The sequence below is a fragment of the Bacillus rossius genome, chromosome 7 (genome assembly GCF_032445375.1).
Source record: "Bacillus rossius redtenbacheri isolate Brsri chromosome 7, Brsri_v3, whole genome shotgun sequence".
In the NCBI taxonomy this organism is placed as follows: Eukaryota; Metazoa; Arthropoda; class Insecta; order Phasmatodea; family Bacillidae; genus Bacillus; species Bacillus rossius.
The window spans coordinates 68,748,252-68,771,402 of NC_086335.1; the positions used below are offsets into that span (position 1 = coordinate 68,748,252).

Genomic DNA, 23,151 nt, shown 5'->3' on the forward strand with positions numbered 1-23,151 from the left:
TCACTTATAAAAATAAGTTTTGTTCAATTTTTTTTCCGGCCCACCTAGAATAATTTTTTTTATTTTATCTGGGCCTCCCCTTAAAAAGTTTGTCCATGTCTGAACTAGAGGAAGGATGTGAGAACGGTGGCTCATTTCAAAAAGCTACATGTTTACAGATTACTTGCGATCCGTAGCATTCCAGACCCCTGCCCTCCCAAGTTTTGCAAAGTATTCCGTATGAAAATGTCTTCCAGTAGGCCGTATATCAGCTGATTATATGGTCCAAGGTCATAGTGGCTTAGTTTTGACATAGTTGTATTTTATCACTCTTAATATTATTGGAAGTAATAGTGACATTTAATTCAGAAAAGCAATCCCAACATACTGGTTTTATCTTTGTTAGGTTATTTTTGTACTATTTGTAATTATCAGTATTTTATTTACTTTCAATATGAATTGTTTTTATAACTATATTTTACGTTTGGAGTTACTTGGATGGTATAATTATGTTTCTGAACATTGTGTATTGTCTTGATAAAATGAAGCACAAGAGAGAGATGCGTAATTCAGCGGTGCCAAAATTTTTTTTAGACTTTTTATTGTGCTAAGATATTCTTGTGCATTCTGTCACATAATTATTATGATGGGAAAAACTGCAAAGGTTCTCTCTCACAGGAGACGGGAAAGTTATCACGTTGCTGCATCAACCAATTAGAAAAGACAGTGATTTTTTGTGGTTTATTTTTTAAAGGAAAAGCCTCAGTGAGAGGGTTAACAAATTTGAACACTGTTGTGTCCTTGTAATAGCTGCTTTGTGATTGGTTGATGAGGGAACGCACCTGGTGGTGGATGTACTTGCGTGTGGTCTCAGTCGTTGCTTGAGTGCTGTGCCAACAGGCCACGCCACTCGGCGGATCACAAATAACTTTTTGATGAGAGCCTAGGGCACAGAATTTAACGTCTGGGTGCCGGACCCATGCCGCTACTAAGTTTTAACCTTGTTTTCTTTTCAAGTTTCTGACGTTTGAATTAGAAATTATGCTCCAGACATGCGGCAAAGGCCCCAATGATGTTTTTTTGTATCTAGACGATAAGGTGGCTAGGGACATTATTTCACGAAGGGACACGACTATGAATGGCGATCGGCAGGAGGGAGTGAATGTTTTTAGATAGGAGTTATCTTGTAAAGGACATACAAGTTTTTTTCGTCGTGGGAAGAATGGAAGTTCTAATTCATTTCAACTCTTTTATTTGAGAACCACCATTAATAGTTTGGAGCTATTTAAAAGCCATAGACAGAACTTTACACCAGACTACCTGCAAATTCTGATGAAATATGTTTTCAAGTGTTTATTATGTGCAGTTCAGGCCATTGCTAGCCAGTGAGATCTGAATTGTAACAACCCGAAGAAATTAAAAAGTATTTTCTTGCACAATTATATAAACTTTGATACTACTCTAAGTAATGTTCTACAAGTTAGAAGTAATACTTTCGTGTTTCTGTTTTCTAGTGAGTTACATTCCACATTTTCACACTTGGTATTCAAAGTAAAGCTATAATGATGTTAAAAAATATGCCAAATTCGCTAGTCCTTGTAACTTTGCAAACCCCCTGCCCTCCTACCTAAATATTTTTCTTTTAAACTGTTTTCATGAATGTAAACATTTCTTAAAAAAGTCTCGCTAAGCATATTTTACCGTTTTTATGTATTTTAGGGCTGATATTTGTACTTGCTGTGTGTTTTAAGAATGTACTTTGTATTTTAACATACATTTTCAATCATTACTATTTTTTATGTAACTATTCACAAATAAGTCGTCGTACTGGATTCTTGTCTGTTTTGGCCTACTTTTTTCAATAAGTTTAATTTTGTCAAGTAATTTGTATTATGATTGCTGTTGCATAATGATTCTAGAACAAGGGACTGTGTCTGGGGTGATGTGTAGAAAGAGAGAGGCATAAGAGGCCTGTAAGTGCAAGTGAGATAGAAACAGTGATTCCCCAGTAAGAGAGAGACTGTAACGATATCTTGTCACTGCGTGGGAACTGGAGGAGAACTACTCTCCCACGGTGTTGGAGAGAGAAGGAGAAAGTGAATCCCCTGTTTCTATGTTTGAAAATGGTTTTCAGTGGATATGTTCTGTGTTCTGATTGGCTTGTAATTGCTAGTGTGAATGAAGCATGTGTGTGATTGGTCGGTGAGGTCATGTGACTGCCCTCCCTGCGTGAAGGACACAGTGCCATGATCTGACCAGTCGTCTGTCGATCGCTACACGAGAAGGGCGCGTTCGGTGGCTTCTCACAAAATATGTAGTAATTGTGGAATAGAAAATTTAACGTTGGTAGTTCGAGCCATGCCGTTTAATCATTTGTTGCTTTGAAACTTTTTGGACATTTTTTTAAAATTAGAAATTGCTGCTACCGACGTTGGCGTCTGGCTCGTGGCGAAATTCCTTTTCGCTGGGTGCAGCCATGTTTGAGGCCGCACTGATCTCGTGTACTTACAGTAAGATGTTACTGAAGGACTTAACCTACGTCATTTTTCGTTAATTTTCATCGCCCGAGCTGCGAGAATTTCTCGACAGGCAGATATACGTGTTGAATGAGTGAACAAAATATTGAAAGTGATTGGATTCAGTTGTTTCGTCTTTCGGACAATAAAACTCTCAAATGAAAAAGAAAGAACATCTTTTTATTTTTGTATATAACGAACCGTTATTTTCTGCATCACTGTCTCCCAAAAGTGTTGGATTAAACATCTTTCACTGCAGTACTGTACAACTAATATTCATCTATCTTCCGCATGAGATTACTACAACAACAGTAACTTTTTTTGTAGTGAATAGAGGTGTAAAAAAATGGTTATAATGAAACATTATAGGAGATTTTATACCACTATGCTTACACCCATCCCTCGAAGTAATGCCCTAAGTCATTCAAGAAAAACAGAGTGCTAATGAAATAAGTTTTTTTTCGTAAGTGTGTATATTAAGAACCATAATTTGTTTTCCAATCAGGTTGTGTGCTTGCTGACAAACTTTTTAATACAACACTACCTCCGTTAAAATCAATTACCAGTACTAATATACGTCTAAATACATTTGAAGTAGATTTAAATAAATTTGAATAACATTTAAAATGAAACAACCTAAAATTAAATTTTAAAAAAATCCATGGACTGCATTGTTTCCATATTAGGGCTTGGACATAACATTGCTAAGATGCTCCAACAACATTTCTGAGTTACAAAATAAAAAGTTATTAATATAGGAGATTTATTTAAAATGTGACAAGATTTTAAAAAATTATACTAATGTTTTTTAGTATTACAATGATTATTAAACCTGTAAATGTAATTCCAGTCTCTCTTGTTTACTAAATATATGTCTGCCATCATTTGCCACTAGCACATCCTAGTGAGCGTGAGATAAACCAGCCCTGAAAGCTTCTGGCTTTTCTCTCCAGAGCTGCTGCTGACATACGGGATGGCGGAATATACATGCCGGCTGAACAATCAGGCTGTTGTCCGAGATAAATATGAAATGAAGGAAGCTAATAACTATTAAGGAAAGAGCAATATATTGTTTTTTGATCTGTCACATTATTAATTTGTTGCATTGTATTTAATTCTACACAAGTGCTGTTACCATTGTTCCCACACCGAATTAAAAATTCACATAAAAGAAAAAAAAAGTGTTACTTCAAATCATGGCGTAATTTATTGGCGTTGTTACTTCAAAACCACGCAAATCAAACAGCATTACTTTGAAGTGCAAATGTAAATAATTAATCAGTGCTTAAGTAAAAAAAAAAAAAAAAAAAAAAAACAGCCAGGTTTGAAAATAAGCTTAAAAAGATAAATGAAAAGTATGAAATGTTGAGAAACACAATACAGCTGGCTTACCGCGTGATCCTGCTCCTGCCTCTGCTGGAGAATCCTGTCCATGATATCCTGGAACACGACCTCCCAGCCACACTTGCGCTGGTAGGACGCGGCGGTCCTGGCCGGCGCCCACAGGCACCAGAACCTGTGCTCCGCGATGGGGTCGAGCAGCGACCGGGGCTTCTGCACCTCCGCGTCGGGCTGCAGCCGCTTGGCGGCGGGCTGGGACTGCTCCGACTCCGACTCCGACCCCCGGCTCCTCTTGGTGCCCCGGCCGGCGACCTGCTCGCTCGCCTCGCACACGTCCATGGCCTCACCGTCCTGCCCCGCTGCCTCGTTCCCCTCGGTCCCTGCACTCTCCTCCGGACACACGTCCTCGGGAGGCTTGGGCTCGCACGACGCCCCTTCACTCGCCTTCTCGGACTGCGAGCTTGATGCTCCGACCACTGATTCAGCTTCCGGCTCAACTTTGTCTTCTCCGGCGTGCGGTAACTTCTCTGTCACACACCTTGTTGCATCCACCGAGTGACCGGTCTCACCGGGCGTGCTGTCTTCCTTGGATGCCTCCACCGATGCGGGACTCTCTGTCACCTTGTTCTCGCTGCCCTCGCCCTGCGCCGCCGAGGGAGCAGCCGGAGCCTCCACCTTCCCCCGCTCTTGCTTGACCTCCCGCACCAGGACCGGCATGTTGACCCCTGCATCTTCCGAGTCGGGCGCAGGTTGGGGCGTCCCCGTGCCGCTGCTTTCCGACCGCACCTCCGGCGACAGCACCGGCATGTTGCCGGGGCCGTTTTCCGCTGACTTGCCGGCAGGCACCGTCTGCTTTTGTGTCGCGGGCTCGCAGTCGCTGGGACTGACGGCCTCGCTTCGGGCGACCGCCGCACTCGAACCAACTTCACTCGCAGGAACTGCTGTTGTTGGCACGCACTCTGTTTCTGTGATCACCACTGTTTCACCACCTCCACCTCGGGTTGCAACAAGTGAGGCGTCTTCTTGTTCGGTGCTCTTTATCTCGGTTTGTTCCGAATTGCTTACTTCCGTAACTCCCACGCCGGCAGTGCCAGTGCTGCCACTGATTTCCTCTTCACATTTATTCTTTAGGCCATTTAACTCGCCAACTTCACAATGAGTGTCCTCGCACGTAACTCTCTCTTCTACCACTCTGCTTTTGTATGCTTCTGATGTCGTGAGATTGTCATCATCCTGACATATTTCACTATTTTTTTCAGCTCCTTCATCCAAGGGTATTTTCCCTACCTGCATACTACTTTTATCATCTTCCAAGTCACCAGCTACTACAACCGTACCATTTTCATCTATTGGTGATTCTTTATTACAATCATCAAAAGATATTGGCTTTCGCTTCGCATCTAACTCAAGTCCAATATCATTTTCATTGTCTCTTTTACGTTTCAGAGTAGTTTTTTCCTGCTTTTCAGACTTTTCAGACAATGTTACACCATCCTGACTTTCTACTTTATCCACATTAATTTTCAAAATATTTTCCTTCTCAGAATTCACACTTTTAGGATCTTGGTTTTTACTATCACCAGACAATCCAACACCTTCAATTTTTGTATCAGGTTTATCACTTAATTTTTCACAACTGTTTTGTTTATTTTCATCTGAGGCTAACTCTGTTACAATAACCTCTGTTTCAACCATCATTACTGAAGTGGGACTTGGAATAGTTTGTACCTTTTCCTTGGATTGTGGCTCAATTTCTTCATCTGAGTCACTTAATTCTATGACTTTATCAGAATCGTTTCCTTGAGACCTGCCATCTTCTGGCATTTCATCATAGTCTTCCTCATCTTCATCTTCTTCTTCTTCATCATCATCATCGTCATCATCATCCTCATCATCATCATCTTCATCATCATCCTCATCATCACAATCATCTTCATCATTCTCTTCATCTTCATCACCAATTTCTTCACCCTTCTCATGTTCAATCTCCTCTTCCTCAACCTCCAATCTAACATCATTTTCAACAAGTACATCATCATCACTACTTCCTATCTCATTTGCAGAATTAGAATACTGGTTTTCAACAGCATTGTGATATTCTTCATTTTGTTCATTTTCATTATTATGGTACTGCACCTGTTTGTGAGGAATTTTTAAATTTGCTGTTTTTTCTTCTTGTAAGTCCTCTTCGTTATCACTTATTATACTTTCATCAGAGGTTTCGACTTCTTGGGTGTTATCATAAGGGCCATCCTCATTTGGTGGTATTTCGTCATCTGTGTAGTCATCCACATCATCTTCCTCATTATAGTTACTTTCAACTAACTCCTGTGCTTCAAGTTCATCATAGTCTTCTTCCATCTCTACATCTTGATCATGATTTTGAAACGCTTCATATTTTTTTTCTTGAATGTGATTGTTTTGACTGTTTTTCAATTTAGAATTCAGTTCATTACCATATATTTCATTATCTACAGTGATGAAATCATCCTGTTCTGCTTCTTGGTCATAAACCTCATATTCAACTGCTTCCATTTCTTCATCCCCATCTTCTTCTTCTTCTGGTTCTTCTTCTTCGTCATCCCAGTCAGAGTCCACGTGGCTCAGCTCACTTAGCGGTGACTGACTGCCTTCCTCTTTGTCCTGGGCATCATCGACAAAACCTGTCTGCATGAACGATGCATTGTTTTCACTCAGCATGAGACGCCTTTGCTCTTCAAATGTTTGGACAGAAATCCAATGCCTGAGAGCAATTCTTCTGTCGCAGTAGCAACAACAGAGAATGCCTTTTGTGGAAGAGAGGCACCATCCACATAACGTGAGCACTACCGCAGAAACTGACACGTCATTAACAGGAACATCTTTCAAGAGACCACAAACAAGGAGTTCCAATGTCTCATTACCCAGTTTCTGAAAAAAAAAAAAAAATTACATACAATAATTAAACTACAAAGTATTTTTTTTTAATTTCAAAAACTTAATGTTTCAAAACCATAGAAGCAGATATCCACACACTAAAAATATCTGCAAGAACCACAAGTATCAAAGGCACACATAACTAATCAAATTAAAACAAAAGAAAATGGTAATACTTCTGCAGGCAACAAAATATAATTCTGATTAGAAGCACTCAACGATAAAATGTTAGGAACAAATTTTTTAGTAACGTCAACCGCCTATTATAAGCATGTTGGTTATCAACATTGCAAATTAACAGCGGCACCTATTAAATAGTCAATATTTCTAATATGTATCCACAAAAAGTGCAAGAAATTCGTAGTCTTACGACACAAATAATGATAAGAAAAACATTAAAGAAATTCTAATGTAGCAAATTCTCTGTACTTCTACAATAGAGCCGTGCATGACTTGGTGCCGCCACAGCCGTGCAGTGCACGCCGCGTCACCAGCGCATCTCTCTCTCTCCACCGCGACAACCACCCTTAGTGCTTCAGCCCTGGCCTGCGCTGCATGCAACTGTCCAGTGATTCTTCAGAAAGGTCGTTGCGGTGTTACACGAAAATGCCAGGGGATCGGAAAAGTGTTGTTTTAACAATCCAGCAAAAAACTGGGAAGAATAAGTTAGCTCGAGGGAGGATATACAGCAAAACAACTATCTAATGAACATGGGAGTGGGAGAAACGACAATCCGTGGTGTAGGGAGCGACAAGACAAAGCTTATTAGTCCATAATCATGCAAGCAGTGCTGATTCAACAAGTGGTTTATGTTAAAAGAACAACAATGAAACCATCGACCTACAATGAGCAGGACAAGGCAATGTTGGAATGGTTCAGTCAGAAACAAGTGGCGGGACACAGACATCAGCCCTGAGTGGAAAACAAGCACAGCTTTTTTTTACTACAGGCATTAAGACTCGAGGAAGAATTTAATGCATCTTCAGGCTGGCTAACAGATTTGAACAGCGTCACTGTATACGGAAAACCACCTTTATGGGTGAAAAACTAAGTGATGGTGATGGAGCAGTGGCCAGATTTTGTAAATATAGCTTAGATTTTGATTCCAAAGAAAATCCAGTTTGAAAAAAAATTATTATGTAGATGAAAAGGGAGTACAGGAACTATCTACGTACCTTCCAATACAAATGAGACTTTGTAGTGGAATGAAGAATGCAAGGCCATAATTCAATCAAAGAAAGGTTGACAGCAATATTCAAACACTACTGGCTCACACGAAGTCAAACTTTTTGTTACAGGGAAAGCGAAACAACCACATTATTTAGAAGGCATAGAGAAAACCAATTTGCCAGTACATTATTTTAACCAAAAAAAAGGTGCGTGGATGGATAGGGAAATTTATATAACATTTTTTGATCATTATTTTGGGACCACAGATGCAAGTCTAAAGTTTTGCCAGAAAAAGCTGTACGAACGATGTTTTGAATTATAAGCACATTTTGGATTAACAGAAGTTGACTGTATTACTCACACTGTAAAAAAAGCAATCTGAATAAATTACAAAAACTTCCTTATTACTAGCAAAATTATAACAAAAAAAAACCATAATGGGCAACTTACTTATTTACTATTTTGACATATAGAGTAGTTACAGACCTATCCTTGTCGCTGTCGAACGTCTGCCGGTGATGGTCGCTTTACTTGTGCGCTCCCGCGTTGGCAGTTACTAACTTTTTTCTCCAACACAAATAGTGATAGTTTTAAGATTAACTCGTCAATAAACGAATGTCAGGAATTTCTGGGGTTTCCAATGCCCCAGTAAAATGAATCTTTAACCTGTACCATCATTTCTAATGAAGATATGAATAAAAAAAAAACTCTCCTCTGAAGTGTTTATTAACCGGGAAGGAATCTTCAACGGCCGTCTCTATACCTCCTACAATGGAATCGAGTAAGTTAACTAAAATATTGGATCTCACTAAAATATTATGTAGTAAAATTGACGAACTGAGGAGTGAGAATCAAGTAAATAAAAATGCTTCTAAGTGATTCAAGAAACGAAATCTGTGATTTAAAAAAATGAATTAGTTCAAGTAAAGCAACAGCTAAATTGTAAAAATGATTTTCAAAGGTCATATAGTCAAGTTGTAACAAAAGCAAGTGCCATCAGTAAACATGACCATGTCGCGTCTGCGGTCTGCTCGCACGGCAACCGGACGGCTGACCTTACAACTCAGCGGGACTCTCGTGCTGACAATAACATCCTGCCCAACCAGCAGGTCCACGTCCAAGGTATCGCCTCAGTGAAAAACAGTCGCAAGTCCAACTCAAACGTGAACCAAGCTCCATTATCCTCTACAAGTGAAAAGAAAAGAGCACCTATGCAAGCTGGAATCAGGAATATGTACTTCCTCTTTAAAAATCACATTTGATAGACCCTCACTCTTTCGTGGTTAGTGCGTACTATTACAATACTTATGGGGACACTTTGTTAGTTCCAGCTCACTTTTTTAGTTTTTCTTTGTAAGTTTAACAAAATGTTTTTGTTGCAGGACTAATTAATTTAAATTGTTTGATGTGATTTTGTATACTCTACTTTTGAATTAAACATACTTTGAATAAAACATGTTTTGTTTTTATGAAAAACAACCCCAAACCAAAAATGCTTTTCTCTCATAAAAATTGCACCCCTACGTTTTAGCATTAAATTTGTGATAAAACACAGAACCCATTATATCAATTTGTTTCCGTTTTAAATAACTTTTTATGCAAATCTCCAATGTTATAAAAATTATTTCTACAAATGGGTTCATAGCCTGATTTCATACAGGTGTGAATTTTGTGAGTTTTTATTCAAACATTTTTTTGTGGCTATTTTTTCAGTTTCAAGTACAGTGTAAACTCTATATAACGACACTTAAGGGATTGAGTATTTTTCGGCGTTATAGAGAGTGGTCGTTAAATGGAGAGAAATAAAAGATATCATTTTACTTTTCTATAATAATATGTATTTACTAATATAGTACACATTTTACTCACGAACATTAATATTCATATAAATAACAACACTTATTGCATATAGTCTGTTATCTTCGTCTGATGTTTTTTGCTGCTCCAATATTTTAATTGTATTTTCTTATGTATTTTACTGATATCTTGAGATACTGCCGGATCATCTTGATTATATAAAAATATTTTACTAATAGTTTCACTGCATCAAGTGCTTAATAAAACTTTTTCGGCAATACACAAAGATGTTCGTTTACTTGCCATGTTTACAGTTTGTAAGTCTGTAAGCAACTGCGAAAATGATAACGTGTAACAACTTGAAAAAAGTCTAGTGACCGAGGTAAACATGTGCAAGTTCATCATACAAAAACAAAAGACAAAATTTCTTAGAATCTCCGGTACGTCAGTCAAAGTAAACACGTGCTAGATAATACAACAAAACAGCAAACAAAAGAATGTACACAGCTGCAGTTCTTATCAACTTTGGCCACTTAGAAAGTACTGCTTAATGTTTATAATGCTGTATTGTTGTCGTTAAATAGAGTGAGCATGACGCTGTATAGAGTGTATTATTGTATGGAAAACAAGGTAAACCAACCAAAGCCAAGCAATTTCGACGTTTTAAGGAGCTTGTCGTTAAATCGAGTGACGTTATAAAGAGTTTACATTGTAATTATAATTTTTGGTTGGGTTAGGTCAGACACATCAATACTGTTGAAAAATTGGAAATGTTTCCCAAAAGCAAAATTCTGAAGTTGCAAATTTTTTTTTGGGTGTGTGATTGATAGAGACCTGAAACTGGCGGTGTTATTTTCGGCCAAAAAGCTGTATAATTTTTGCCAAAAAGCGGTGTAAAAAAGCGGTGCTATTTTTTTTTATCTTGATAATTAAATTAAATAGTTGTAACTGTATAGGCTCAATAGTTGTAATTAATTTTCTTTGGCATAGCTTATAATTATCCTAATTTAAACACTCTCTTTACATTTGCTTAAACCAAAAGTACATAACAATGAAAACATGAAATTTCCAGTTGTACATATAGAAATTGCCCAGTGCTGACAGTGAAACTTCCATACAGAAACTTTTTACACGCTTTATATTAGCTTCACCTGTATGTTTGTTTGTTTGTTTGTATGTTTGTAACCGACTCCTTTGGGTGCGATTTTGACCCACTTTAAACGGCCAGATTTCATTCAAACTTTGTAGATTTATCGAGGACCGATGACATTACACTAATTTGATCAGATTATTCCATTAATCAATTTGCAAAATAAGATTTTTGTCAATTTATTGGTAAAATGAAACAAAGACATATATATAAAGAAAACCATTTCGCTCAAGTGTGAACTCTTTTCTTTCAGTTTCTCTTTGGCGCGATATAAACAAAGCCTACTAAATATTGTGACATCATAGAAAACTGAGTGTGGGTTATGATTATTGTGAACAATATACTTTCTTGAAGAGAAAAAAAAAGTGTGGGATGCATGGTGTCAACAGTTATAAATATTTTATTGACATATGAGTAGAAGGTTTATCATTTCGATAATATCTTAAAAAGCACCCCATGCTTTTTTTTAAATAAAATACATTATTTTCTTATTTACACTATTATTAATTTATATTTATAGAAAATTTTTACAGTATAATTAATTCAAATTTATTAGAATTTATTTTCTATCTTTTAGTTTGGTTTTCTACATAAAGCGTGTTTTTTTAGTTTTTTTAAACTATTATTCATTTCAGTCGCTTGTTAGCTGAATGCATGACTGACTGATGCAACGCCGAGCACCGGGAGCGCGGCGAAGGAAGGCACTCACCATGGCCCGAAGCACCACGTCGGGGACCTTGGGCAGGTCCCGTCCCAGGGCCACCAGCTGGCCCGCCGTGGCCGTGACGGTGTTCCTGAGGCCCTGTGAGCTCTGCACGTGGGGCGCACACGCGAAGAACTCGGGGCTCGACGCGGTGCGCCAGCGGCAGAAGGAGGCGTGCTGCTTCGACAGCAGCTTCAGGAGAGCTTCCTCCTGCGTGGACACTGGCAACAAACACATCAACAGCAACGTACATTTCACAAAAAAAGGAAAGAACATAACAAACACATGACTTGGTGTAAGTTTTTGGACGTACGCCATTGCTAAGAAGTTCTTAGCAATGGCGTACGTCCAAAAACTTACATCGAGTCATGCACTCCCATTGCACAAATCTTTCAAAGATAATATAACAAATACAACTTAAAAAGTGAACTACATAACAACAAATTTCACATTTGTTTTTACTTTAAAAAAGTATATCATTTTCTTTAAATATTATTTTGAATTTTTTTTGACGTGACAACATTTAATAAATCAATGAACGCCGGCTGCACGCACGAAAAAGTGTCCCACTACGGATGTCCCACTACGGATGTGTTCTGTTTGCTCATTGTACGCATGCGTGGCATCTCTCTTCCACTTGATTGGAACAACCATCGATTTGACTTTTCAATCATATTTTGTCGTTTGAATTATTAATATTATGTCATTTAACGATTGTCCACCGATTTTCAGCACAATCGGTACGGTTATTTAAAAGTAATGTTGAAAATTAAAATACGTTTTGAACCAACAATGGTGTTCTACAGTTACACATAATAATTCAAATTACACCCGGGATCTTTTGCACAATGTTTTAAAAAATATTGTAACACATTATAAATAAGTTTGGTGTATTTGGGATGTGTATTTGTTATAAAATCGTGTTAATATTATACCCCTACCGTGAACAAAGTTTTTATAAATATATATATATATATATATATATATATATATATATATATATACGTATATATATATATATGTATAACATTTGAAACTTTATTATCATAATGGCCTTTGGGTGTGTGGTTAGCATACTTAACTATTCATCTAAAAGGTTGTCGGTTCGAAACACGGCAGTTGTGAAATTTTTTTTTATACTTGTAAAAATAAATATGGTGCACGCAAAATTTCAAAAGTAATAAATATATTTGAATTAATGAATGCAAATAAAGGTAAATTTATTAATTCAATTGCACATTTCATTTCACTCCTTTGTATCCATACAAAATAGTGATAATTCAATAAAAATGATTCAATTTTATTCATAAAAGTATGCAGAGGTAGATTTTATCATGCAAAAGATTGAAAAATTAAAAAAAAATTATTTCTCAAAGAATATAATATTTTTAATGCCTAAATAGTTTTGCTGCAAAAACCTATTACGGCTCAGTCTGAGGCCGAATATGATATTTCCTTTTCTTCTGGATCAATCATTTCATCAATGTTTTGTTATGACGTTTTCACGTTAAACTATCGTCCGTAAACCGACTTTACAGACAACCAATTTTTTTCTCTGTTAGTAGCTTATAACGTGATATTCTAAGCAAAATTCTTCTATTACTATGAAAAGAATATTACTGTTTGCTATATTATTTTCTATGATATTGTGTGGTGGTAGATTGTGAAAACACACAGGTGCTACAACACCACGGTAAATCACACAAGACTATGGTTCCTTGGTCAATTAACATTATTCTGTAAATAAGTATATATTTTTTATTATTTTTGAAACTTGTTCTTCTGTGACATCTGGGTTAAATAGGTACTATGTACAGGTATGTCATCTACATACCAAAACATACTGTGTACTTGAACTACATGTAATGTACTTCATCTATATGTAGAAAATAAATATTAACTTTTTTTTTGCGGTTTTTAGTTCTTTGTAAATTATTTAAGCTAAGGGCTTGAATATTACTATGAATAACTGCATTGACAGTTCCACTCATTTCATAAACCAGGCACAATGTAAGGAAATATTCAGTACCTAGCAACAATTAAAATTATTCCTGGATTTCAGACAAAGTTACCCGAAGGCTCTGATAGAAATTATAATCAATATGAAGAGTAATTTATCAAAATTTGGAATGGGACCCACAATGAGCATAATTACAAAATTTTACTCCTGTGTATGCTTAGTAAATTTGTTTAATTTATGCCTACTGATCCATATAGTAAGATTTATAGCCCAGGAATTTTAGAGTTTTACCTGAAAAAAAGAAAATGTAGTTTTGAAATTTGGCACAGACGTTCCTTTGGGTGTTAAAAATTGATCCTAAAAAGTCCCCATCTCTCAGATGCCGGTTTCATACTTTTTAAAGGCAATAAGGGCGTAAGTGCCGAAATATGCATATCACGACTGTTGCGCGAAAAATATTCATTCTAATATTCTAATATATCAAAATTTGGTCAATTTTAAAGTTAAGGGCCCTTAGTCCTTAAATCATTCGTTTTTTTTTTTACTTTACAACCGCAAAAATTATCTTATAACCTAATTTATACTCAACTAATGGAAGTAAAATGTATCACTGCTCTATACAATCACCAGTTACATCAAATCCACCACTGATAGGCAAATATATACCTTAATAAAGGTTTTCCGTTATTTTATTAGCTTTGAATTTGTGGGTCAAAAATGTGTATGCGATAATAATTGACTGACATATTAAGGATTACAAGGAACTACTGCACAACAATGGGTTTTGAGCAATTTAGGTTAATATTGACTATAGCATTTTACCAGAAATAAAAATAATTTGGTTTTAAATTTGGCACAGACATTCCTTTTGGTGTTAAAAATTGATCCTAAAAAGTCCTCATCTCTCAGATGTCGGCTTCATACTTTTTTAATGCAATAAGGGTGTAAGTGCTGAAATATGCATATCACGACTGTTGCGCGAAAAATATTCATTCAGTTGTATCGCAACTTGTATAAGATGTGAAGTAAAAGGCACTTAGTTATTTAACATCCATTATTGTTGCATAATACATAGCAAAAAAAAAAATGTAACCTGATCTGAAATCAATTAATGGAAGTACACAAAAAAAAATTAACCAGTCCATTAAAGGTCCTCTTCATCAGAACCATCACTGATAACAACATTAGTGCATGTTGCCCCACGACATTTGGCACACGTCCAGCCCGCACAAACTCGCATTTGTAGCTGCATTCACTTTTACAGTTACATGATATCAAATTCAGGAGCTGTTCTGGAGCTGGAGGAAGGGATGTTGTTATAGGAACAAGTGTGCCACTCACACTTTTCCATCCCCACTCAACAGGATCTAATGAATGGCCCAGCCACTCTTGCACCTGTAGGTAAACCCGAAGAGAATGCTGTTCACATGCGGCACTGGTTGGTGGAAGAGAGGCTAGCTGGAAAGAAGCACTAACAGGCATCTTTGCTATCTTGCAGGTATACATATATACCCTCATTTCATCCAAAGTGGAATAGTTATCATGTCCCTGATACATTGCAATTGCAAATTTTCTCCAGCTGCAATTACAATCATCTTGTCTGCATGTGGACATGTAAAAACAAGTACTGTTCTCCGAATGGAAACATCATTCTTGATGATGTTCCATGCGTGCTTCTTTCCCTTACCGAAGAAAGCACTGGTTGTATCTGATCCGGTCATGGCATGACAAAACAAAATATAGTTTTTCATTTCACCAATGTCCTGCTGAATAGCTGATATACTGTAAATCTTTCCTGTTGTCTTGCTTGAGGGTGGATGGACAATTTCAATGTATGCATCTTCTTCTGACCTCGCAGTCAACATCGCAAGGATGTCTGTATCAGTTGCTATTACTTTTACACAACAGCTTGTTGAATACTGAAGAGCAATAGCTGCTATAGTGGTATCAGCATCTCCTGAGCACTGAATGGCGTGATGACCTGAAGCTCGAAAATAAGTTACTAATTATTTGATGAGCCCATTTTTGTAATGGCCATTCTTCAGAAAGTCAATTTGCATCGATGTAACAACATTGTTAGCAGCTATTGAAATATCGGTGGAAGACCTCCCTGCAGAACGCCGCCTTCGCTCTTCCTCTTTAGTGGTTAACTTGTCATAACCATCAAACACTACAGTTGCTGACACATAAAAATGTTTTTGAACGAATGTAACATAAGTCTCACATATTTGATCAAATGTAGCAGTAGAGCAGTGATACATTTTACTTCCATTAGTTGAGTATAAATTAGGTTATAAGATAATTTTTGCGGTGTATAAATTAATAAAAACGAATGATTAAGGACTAAGGGCACTTAAAATTAACATTTTGACCAAATTTTGATATATTAGAATGAATATTTTTCGCGCAACAGTCGTGATATGCATATTTCAGCACTTACGCCCTTATTGCCTTAAAAAAGTATGAAGCCAGCATCTGAGAGATGGGGACTTTTTAGGATCAATTTTTAACACCCAAAGGAATGTCTGTGCCAAATTAAAAACCAACATTATTTTTATTTCTGGTAAAATGCTATAGTCAATATTAACTTAATTGCTCAAAAACCCATTGTTGTGCAGCAGTTCCTTGTAATCCTTAATATGTCAGTCAATTATTATCGCATACACATGTTTGACCCACCAATTCAAAGCTAATAAAATAACGAAAAATGTTTATTAAGGTATATATTTGCCTATCAGTGGTGGATTTGATGTAACTGGTTATTGTATAGAACAGTGATACATTTTACTTCCATTAGTTGAATATAAATTAGGTTATAAGATAATTTTTGCGGTGTATAAAGTAATAAAAACAAATGATTAAGGACTGAGGGCCCTTAACTTTAAAATTTTGACCAAATTTTGATATATTAGAATGAATATTTTTCGTGCAACAGTCGTGATATGCATATTTCGGCACTTACGCCCTTATTGCCTTAAAAAAGTATGAAGCCGGCATCTGAGAGATGGGGACTTTTTAGGATCAATTTTTAACACCCAAAGGAATGTCTGTGCCAAATTTCAAAACTACATTATTTTTTTTTAGGTTTGCTCGATTTTTCCTCTAAAATGCCTGGACTATTATTGCTACAGATATATTGCCAAGGCTACATGTTTAGATGAATTATTGTTTTTTTAACTGATTTTTTTGTTAAGATGTTTTGTATGAAATACATTATTGACCTAGTCTCTGGTCTAAAGAGACAAAAAAATATGGGATTTTCTTGTAATGTCTTGAAAACTGTTTAAATATGGGGAGTAATTATTCTATTTTAGCACTGCTATTTTTTTTTAAATAAGAAAAAAATTTTTAGAATATATTTTTTTCTAAATGTAATATTATTACTTGAAAATTAAACCATACCAGATTTTACCATTGCTTCCTAAACTCATCCACATCAAAATCGGGTATTGTAACAGCGGTGGTCATTGGGTTCACAAATAACTAAGTAATGGCTTGTTTTGTGCGAAGTCACACCCACCCGAGGCTGACATAACAGGTCGTGTGCTCTGTCACCTTGTGACCTCCAACCAGAACTACAGGGGTCCGTACCCTCCCGTGCAAACAACAATCAAGGAATTTTTAAGCATCCCTTTACTTTGTCGCCTTCACCATTATCAGAAAATACCTCAAGAAAACAATTATGTTAAACAGTATGAGCAAAAATTATAATAATTTTGTTGATTAGTTCAATTCTTCTAGGTAAGCCTTTATTGTCCGGAACTATCTGTGGAACACATATCTCACCCAAGCATGGTGTCCGTCAGAAATTTAATTTGTGTACAAAAATATGCACACGCACATAAAACTCGTAGGAGTATAAAGGTTGGACTTGTTAATTTCACATAACAAGATGGATGAACAAAATTAATGTAGCATATTTATACTTTCACTTCACTACACAGCTTATTTCTCTATGAACCATAAAATCAGTAATTTGTATTTATATCTTTTAAGGAAAAACTTCTTTGCTCAAGTAATGATATTTGTTTGACTAATAAAATAGATTTTGTTCACAGTTCATATGCAATACTATATGACAAATATTTGTAAAACAATCTGGTATTGGTGGAAAACATTTAACAAAAATTATAGCTCGTTAATAAAAGTTTCGTTTGGAAGGAATAGGGAAAAAGAAAGAGACTTGATATAGGAACTTCGACTAAGAAAGACATGATTTTGATGACTGAAGTAATTGAATTTATAACTGTTGAAATAGTTTGAATAATTATAAAGAAATGATATTAAACAAGAAGAATATTAAGGAGTTGAAGAAAGATATTGAAATAAGGAAGAATTATTAATTATAAGAAGAATTGAGGACTACAAGGCGATACCAGTAAGAAGACTGCAAATATAAATTACGAAGACTGAAATCATAGAGGCGTTTCCAGTACGAAGAAAGAAGACGAAGACGATCAACGACTAGGCGTTCCCAGGACGAAGACCATCATCTAGAGGCGATTCCAGGACGAAGTTTGAAACAACGAAAGGCGTTCCAGTACGAAGACTACTAGTCCTTACTAGGCGTTCCCAGGACGAAGGTGCAAGACTACGAATGGGCGTACCAAGGACGAAGACACAGCCGATTCATTGCTGAGTTCCTGGCTGAGAGAAGGCGAATCTAGTAAATCATAGTTCGTTACCTCTGAACTATTATCACAGGTTGGTTAACTCTTTGAAGGGCAGAAATTTTGATCGAAAAAATACCTGTGAAGGGCGGAAATGGCGAGCAAAAAAATACCTGACAGGGGCAGAGAAAAAAAAATTCACGAATTAATTTCAACTGACTTATATTTAAATATTTATTACTTTTTATGTATACTACTGTGAAACATTCTTAAAATAACTTGTAAACAATCATAATCTATGATCATGAAAAGTGGTTAGACAACTAACCACAGCCCCACTAGGCAATCAAATGTAACAAACAGTACAGTAATGTTTTGTTTATAACCAACACTTTTCCAAGTAACTTTATCCTTCCATAACAGTTAAGCTATTTACTGTGATAACTTCTAAAACATTCCTTTCCTGCTCTAAGGCATAGGGGCACTTTACATACAGTGCACATCCACACAGTACGAACTGGTTTCTTCCTAGAACTGCAGACTGCACATCTCCTTGATGTTGAATGAACCGGTTGGTGCCCGCTGCTTTCATGGCGAATACTCTTGTCTACAAATGGTTTATGTGTCTTGATTGCGACTGGAGACATTCCTTTGCTTCCAGATGGAGTGGATGCTATCACAGCAACTATTCTTGGAGCTAGCAACCCTTTGTAAACCTCCCGACGAAAATCTTTGTTTGTAAATTGTTCTACAGGAAGTTCCTTGTGCATTATAAATGCGTTCGTAACACAACAGTCGATGAAATGAAAAAACAACCTCATCCACCACTTCTTACTTTTCCTGTTGATCGCATAATCTGATTTGAGTCTATCAAAGTTATCGACAAAATTCATGTGTGAGTTGTAGTCTTTCAAAACCTGAGGGCACTTGATGGTTGTTACAGTTCCATCTTTCATTTTGCGGTTGACAGAAGAAACATCCAGTGGATCATGGCATGTTGAAATCAAGTTCACTGCCTTGTTGTCCTTCCATCTGTACACAGCCACTCCATCTTCACTAACACGACAATCAAATTCACCCCTTTCAAGTTGTTTCTCATCCTTCAGTGCAGGTAGGTGTTTTCTTCTAGGGTTTATTGTTCCACACGCATATATTTCACTTTTTGACTTCAGGTTGCTGAACAGATCATAAGAAGAAAAATAATTGTCCATGAAAACAATGTGATGACAACCTTCGAGACCACTTAACAAATTTTGAACAACTTTTGCACCTAACCCTACTTCTGTTGCCCCTAATGTCTTTCCTGTGTAAATGTCAAACTTCAAATTGTAGGATGACTCATCGCACAACATCCATGACTTATAGCCCCGTTTTATAGGCTTATCTCGCATATACTGCTTGAGGGACGACCGCCCCTTGAACTTTACCATCGACTCATCAACTGCCAGTTTCTGGTGAGGTTGGTAACATTCAAAAAATTTTTTCGAAAGATGATCCAGCAAAGGCCGAAGCTTGTATAATTTGTCATAGCTTACACTATTTCTGTCTGGAGCTACGGTGTTGTCATTTAGATGCAGATGGCTCAAAAGGAAGCTAAATCTTTTCACAGTCATTAGTTTAGAAATGTAATTCTCACCGAGGTCAGGTTCAGAACTCCAATAGTCTCTATAGCTTGGTTTTTTGGTTATGCCCATGTATAAATTTATCCCAATAAATGTCCTGATTTCACATGCATCAGTAGGGACAAATTGTTTTCCTGTTTGGGTAGCATAAAGGTTTGTCTGAAATACAATATGGTTGATAAGCGTTTCATCAAAATACTCACAAAAGAGGTCCAATGGCTTGATATTTGCTTTGTTCTTTATTCTTGCTGCTACACCACTTTCTTTTGTGAAGGGAGGCACTGGAAGAACACGAGTATCTTGGGTCCATGTAACTGCGAAGCTGGATGAAGCTGTACGAGAGAGTACTTTAGAAACATTTGGCACATCACTGTCACTTTGTTCAGATTCACTGCTGCTTGACACTGTGTTGAAAACTTTTTCTTTGTTCAAATTCTTATTTATGTAAGTAGGATCAGATGAACTGTCATCGGAGTCTATGACACTATCTTCTTCTGAAGGTATTTCTTCAAACAGTAAACGGTAAATTTCATCCTCCGATAAACCTTTTTGCCGAGGCATATTAGATCTGTTATTTATGCTGAAGTTCTGGGAGGGCAGTGGTTAGCAGCACTAACCACATGCAAATACGCTGTCTGGAATAGAAACGAACATTTGTAAGTGCCCAAATACTATTAAAACATTTATATAAACACATTAAATATAAAAGCAAACACTTACCACACATATAATAGTAAAATTCCTAGTAAAAAGCACTATAATACGTAGCAACGCAAGAAACAATGGCGAGTCTGAGTAAAGTGGTGGCTCGAGTAATAAACAGGACATATAAATGTGGCGCGGTACTGTTCCTGCCATCTGTTGGGTCGCAGGACAACTACAACGTGTGGTTAGAGAGAATCGCCGCGACCCGTAAAAGGGAGCACACGAAAATAATGTGGTTAGAGGAAGTAACCACCGCCCACATAACGACTTTATTTTTGTGGTTAGCTACAGTAACCACCACCCATAAAACAGTATCATATTGGTGGTTAGTTGAGGTGACCCGCACCCTTCAAAGAGTTAAATAATGATGCATGAATGTCACTACACTTACTAGCTTTCAAAACTGACGCGCGGGAATAATTAAGATCACTTGAAATACCTTACTAAATGTTTTACACATTACCAGATTGTTGAAGTTAGGAACAACTTGAGTTAAAAATTCACGAAATCTTAATATACTAGCTAATCCAAGATTTTACGAACTTTTCCACGACATACCCCACTCTACCACTGAATTAGTCCGGACAATAATAAACATATTTTAATTAATGGTGTGTCTTACTAATTAATTCAAACAGAAGTAATTGCAATGATTATTCATAATTTCAACTTCTTAGAAGTTGTGGCGCCCACAAATTAAAATAAATGATTCGTTCTTTTGTTCTTATCACATAAATACACCAGAACGAGTCTAAGTACATTCGAGTCTTATCAAATTAGATCTCTTTATTCTACATAATAAAGAATTTGATAGGTAAGGCCCGTAAAGGAGTAATACCAAAAACTTTTGTATAAATAAATTTTTATAAGACCAACCATAACTGTAACAGACGGGAAATAAAGTTAGAGGACAAAAATTCATAATTTCCTCCCTTGGTACGCGCATTTTTAATACATTCAAAATGTTTATAAATTTTATAAAACAAAACATTACTGCAAGGGGTTAAAAAACAGGGGCAGAATTTAAAAAAAAAAATTATATATTTTGAACATTAATTACATTTACTTTATAGGTTCAAAGTAAGACAGTAAGACAGTAAAACAAACCTTTTTAGTTTAAAAGTGAGACGCTAGTTATTAAAAACAAATTCAGAACATTTCTTAAACATAAAACCTAATCACGAGCTCAAAATTTGCTGATCGTACTGTGCATGCGCACAGCGTTGTTTGCCGCCAAGTTGGATTCCCCATTACTTGTACAGTATCAGTGTCTATTAAAGGGTTTTTAAGGATTATTAGTGGAATTTGAGAACTTTCAAGGGCCCTTTTTTAATTAGAGATAAATTAAGAACTTTTTAAGGATCTTATGGAGTCATACGAATCCTGCCTTGTAGTTCTGGTTCCTACTGTTTGGGTGGCACACACACACACACACACACACACACACACACACACACACACACACACACACACACACAAACAAAAAAAGCACATTTAAATTAATTCTGATCTGCAATCCATAAAAAAAAATTGGTTGTCTGTAAAGTCGGTTTACGGACGATAGTTTAACATGACGTCATAACAAAACATTGATGAAATAATTGCATACTTTTATGAATAAAATTGATTAATTTTTATTGAATTATCATTATTTTGTTTGGTTACAAAGAAGGAGTGAAATGAAATCTACAATTTAATTGATATATTTAATTTTATTTGCACTCATTAATTCAAATATGTTTATTACTTAAACGAAGATATTATTTTAACTATAACGTTTATACATGTTTGCTATTTAACTTCTTCCAATCCGTGTTATTCTGTTAACGATAGGACGATGATAGGAAAAGTAGGAAATGAATGGAAGTGTTTCAAGTTTAATGTGCCTCGAAAAAGTCAAATCGATGGTTGTTCCAATCGAGTGGAAGAGAGATAGATGCGGCGCAAGCGTACAATGAGCGTAACGGGACACAGTGTAACAGGACAATGTGTGTAATGGGACACTTTTTCGTATGTGCAGCTGACGTTCATCGATTTAGTAGACGTTGTCACGTCAAAAATGCTTAATTTTTTGCAAGAGAGTGGCGTGTGATTTACCAAGAGCCCTGAGGTCCTCTTCTGCGTCGCAAAAGCAGCACCGGACGACGTACTCACTGACGTTCTCCCAGCCCCCTCTCGCCAACTGCAGTGCCGCATGTCGGTGCGCGTACCAGTACTTGATGTTGTACGTCTGCATGCGCTTCACGAAACCCTTGAAGCTCAACGGGTTGGAAATATTCTCCTCCACTTTCTTCAGCACCTCATTCTTCTCGGCTGACAAACTGCGAGACAAAAAAAAATGCTGCTGACACAACACTTGTCCCCGACTGCGAAACAGATTTATACTAGTCTCTGGGTCTTGTGATCAGGTTCAATTTACAGCACGGGTGAAGCTAGGATTATAAACCATGTCCCTACGAATAAGGCAAGGTCCAAATAATTTTCTCTTATCGTTTAACTGCTACAATATGCACATACTACCGCGGTTTTTGTTTGCGGACATTATAACTCTTCTCCAGTTTAAATTGGTACAGAAGAGGGGAACATTGCAGAGTCTACTCCAGAGGTCCTAATGTCAAACTGACACACGTGGTTCTGTTTTCAGTACAGCAGAGTACAACAGCTAGCCTTATTGCACCACTG

At 36.8% G+C, this 23,151-nt stretch overlaps 1 protein-coding gene across 1 annotated transcript in view; it reads right to left on the reverse strand.

Moving 5' to 3' along the window:
- LOC134534301 (uncharacterized) overlaps positions 1-23,151 on the reverse strand; it is a 29,171-nt gene that overhangs the window by 3,721 nt on the left and 2,299 nt on the right. The window contains exons 2-4 of the mRNA XM_063372668.1: positions 22,567-22,790; positions 11,579-11,793; positions 3,888-6,746 (exon numbers count right to left, since the gene is read on the reverse strand). Of these exons, the coding sequence (XP_063228738.1) occupies positions 3,888-6,746; positions 11,579-11,793; positions 22,567-22,790 (3,298 nt within the window). The remainder of the gene's footprint in view (positions 1-3,887; positions 6,747-11,578; positions 11,794-22,566; positions 22,791-23,151) is intronic.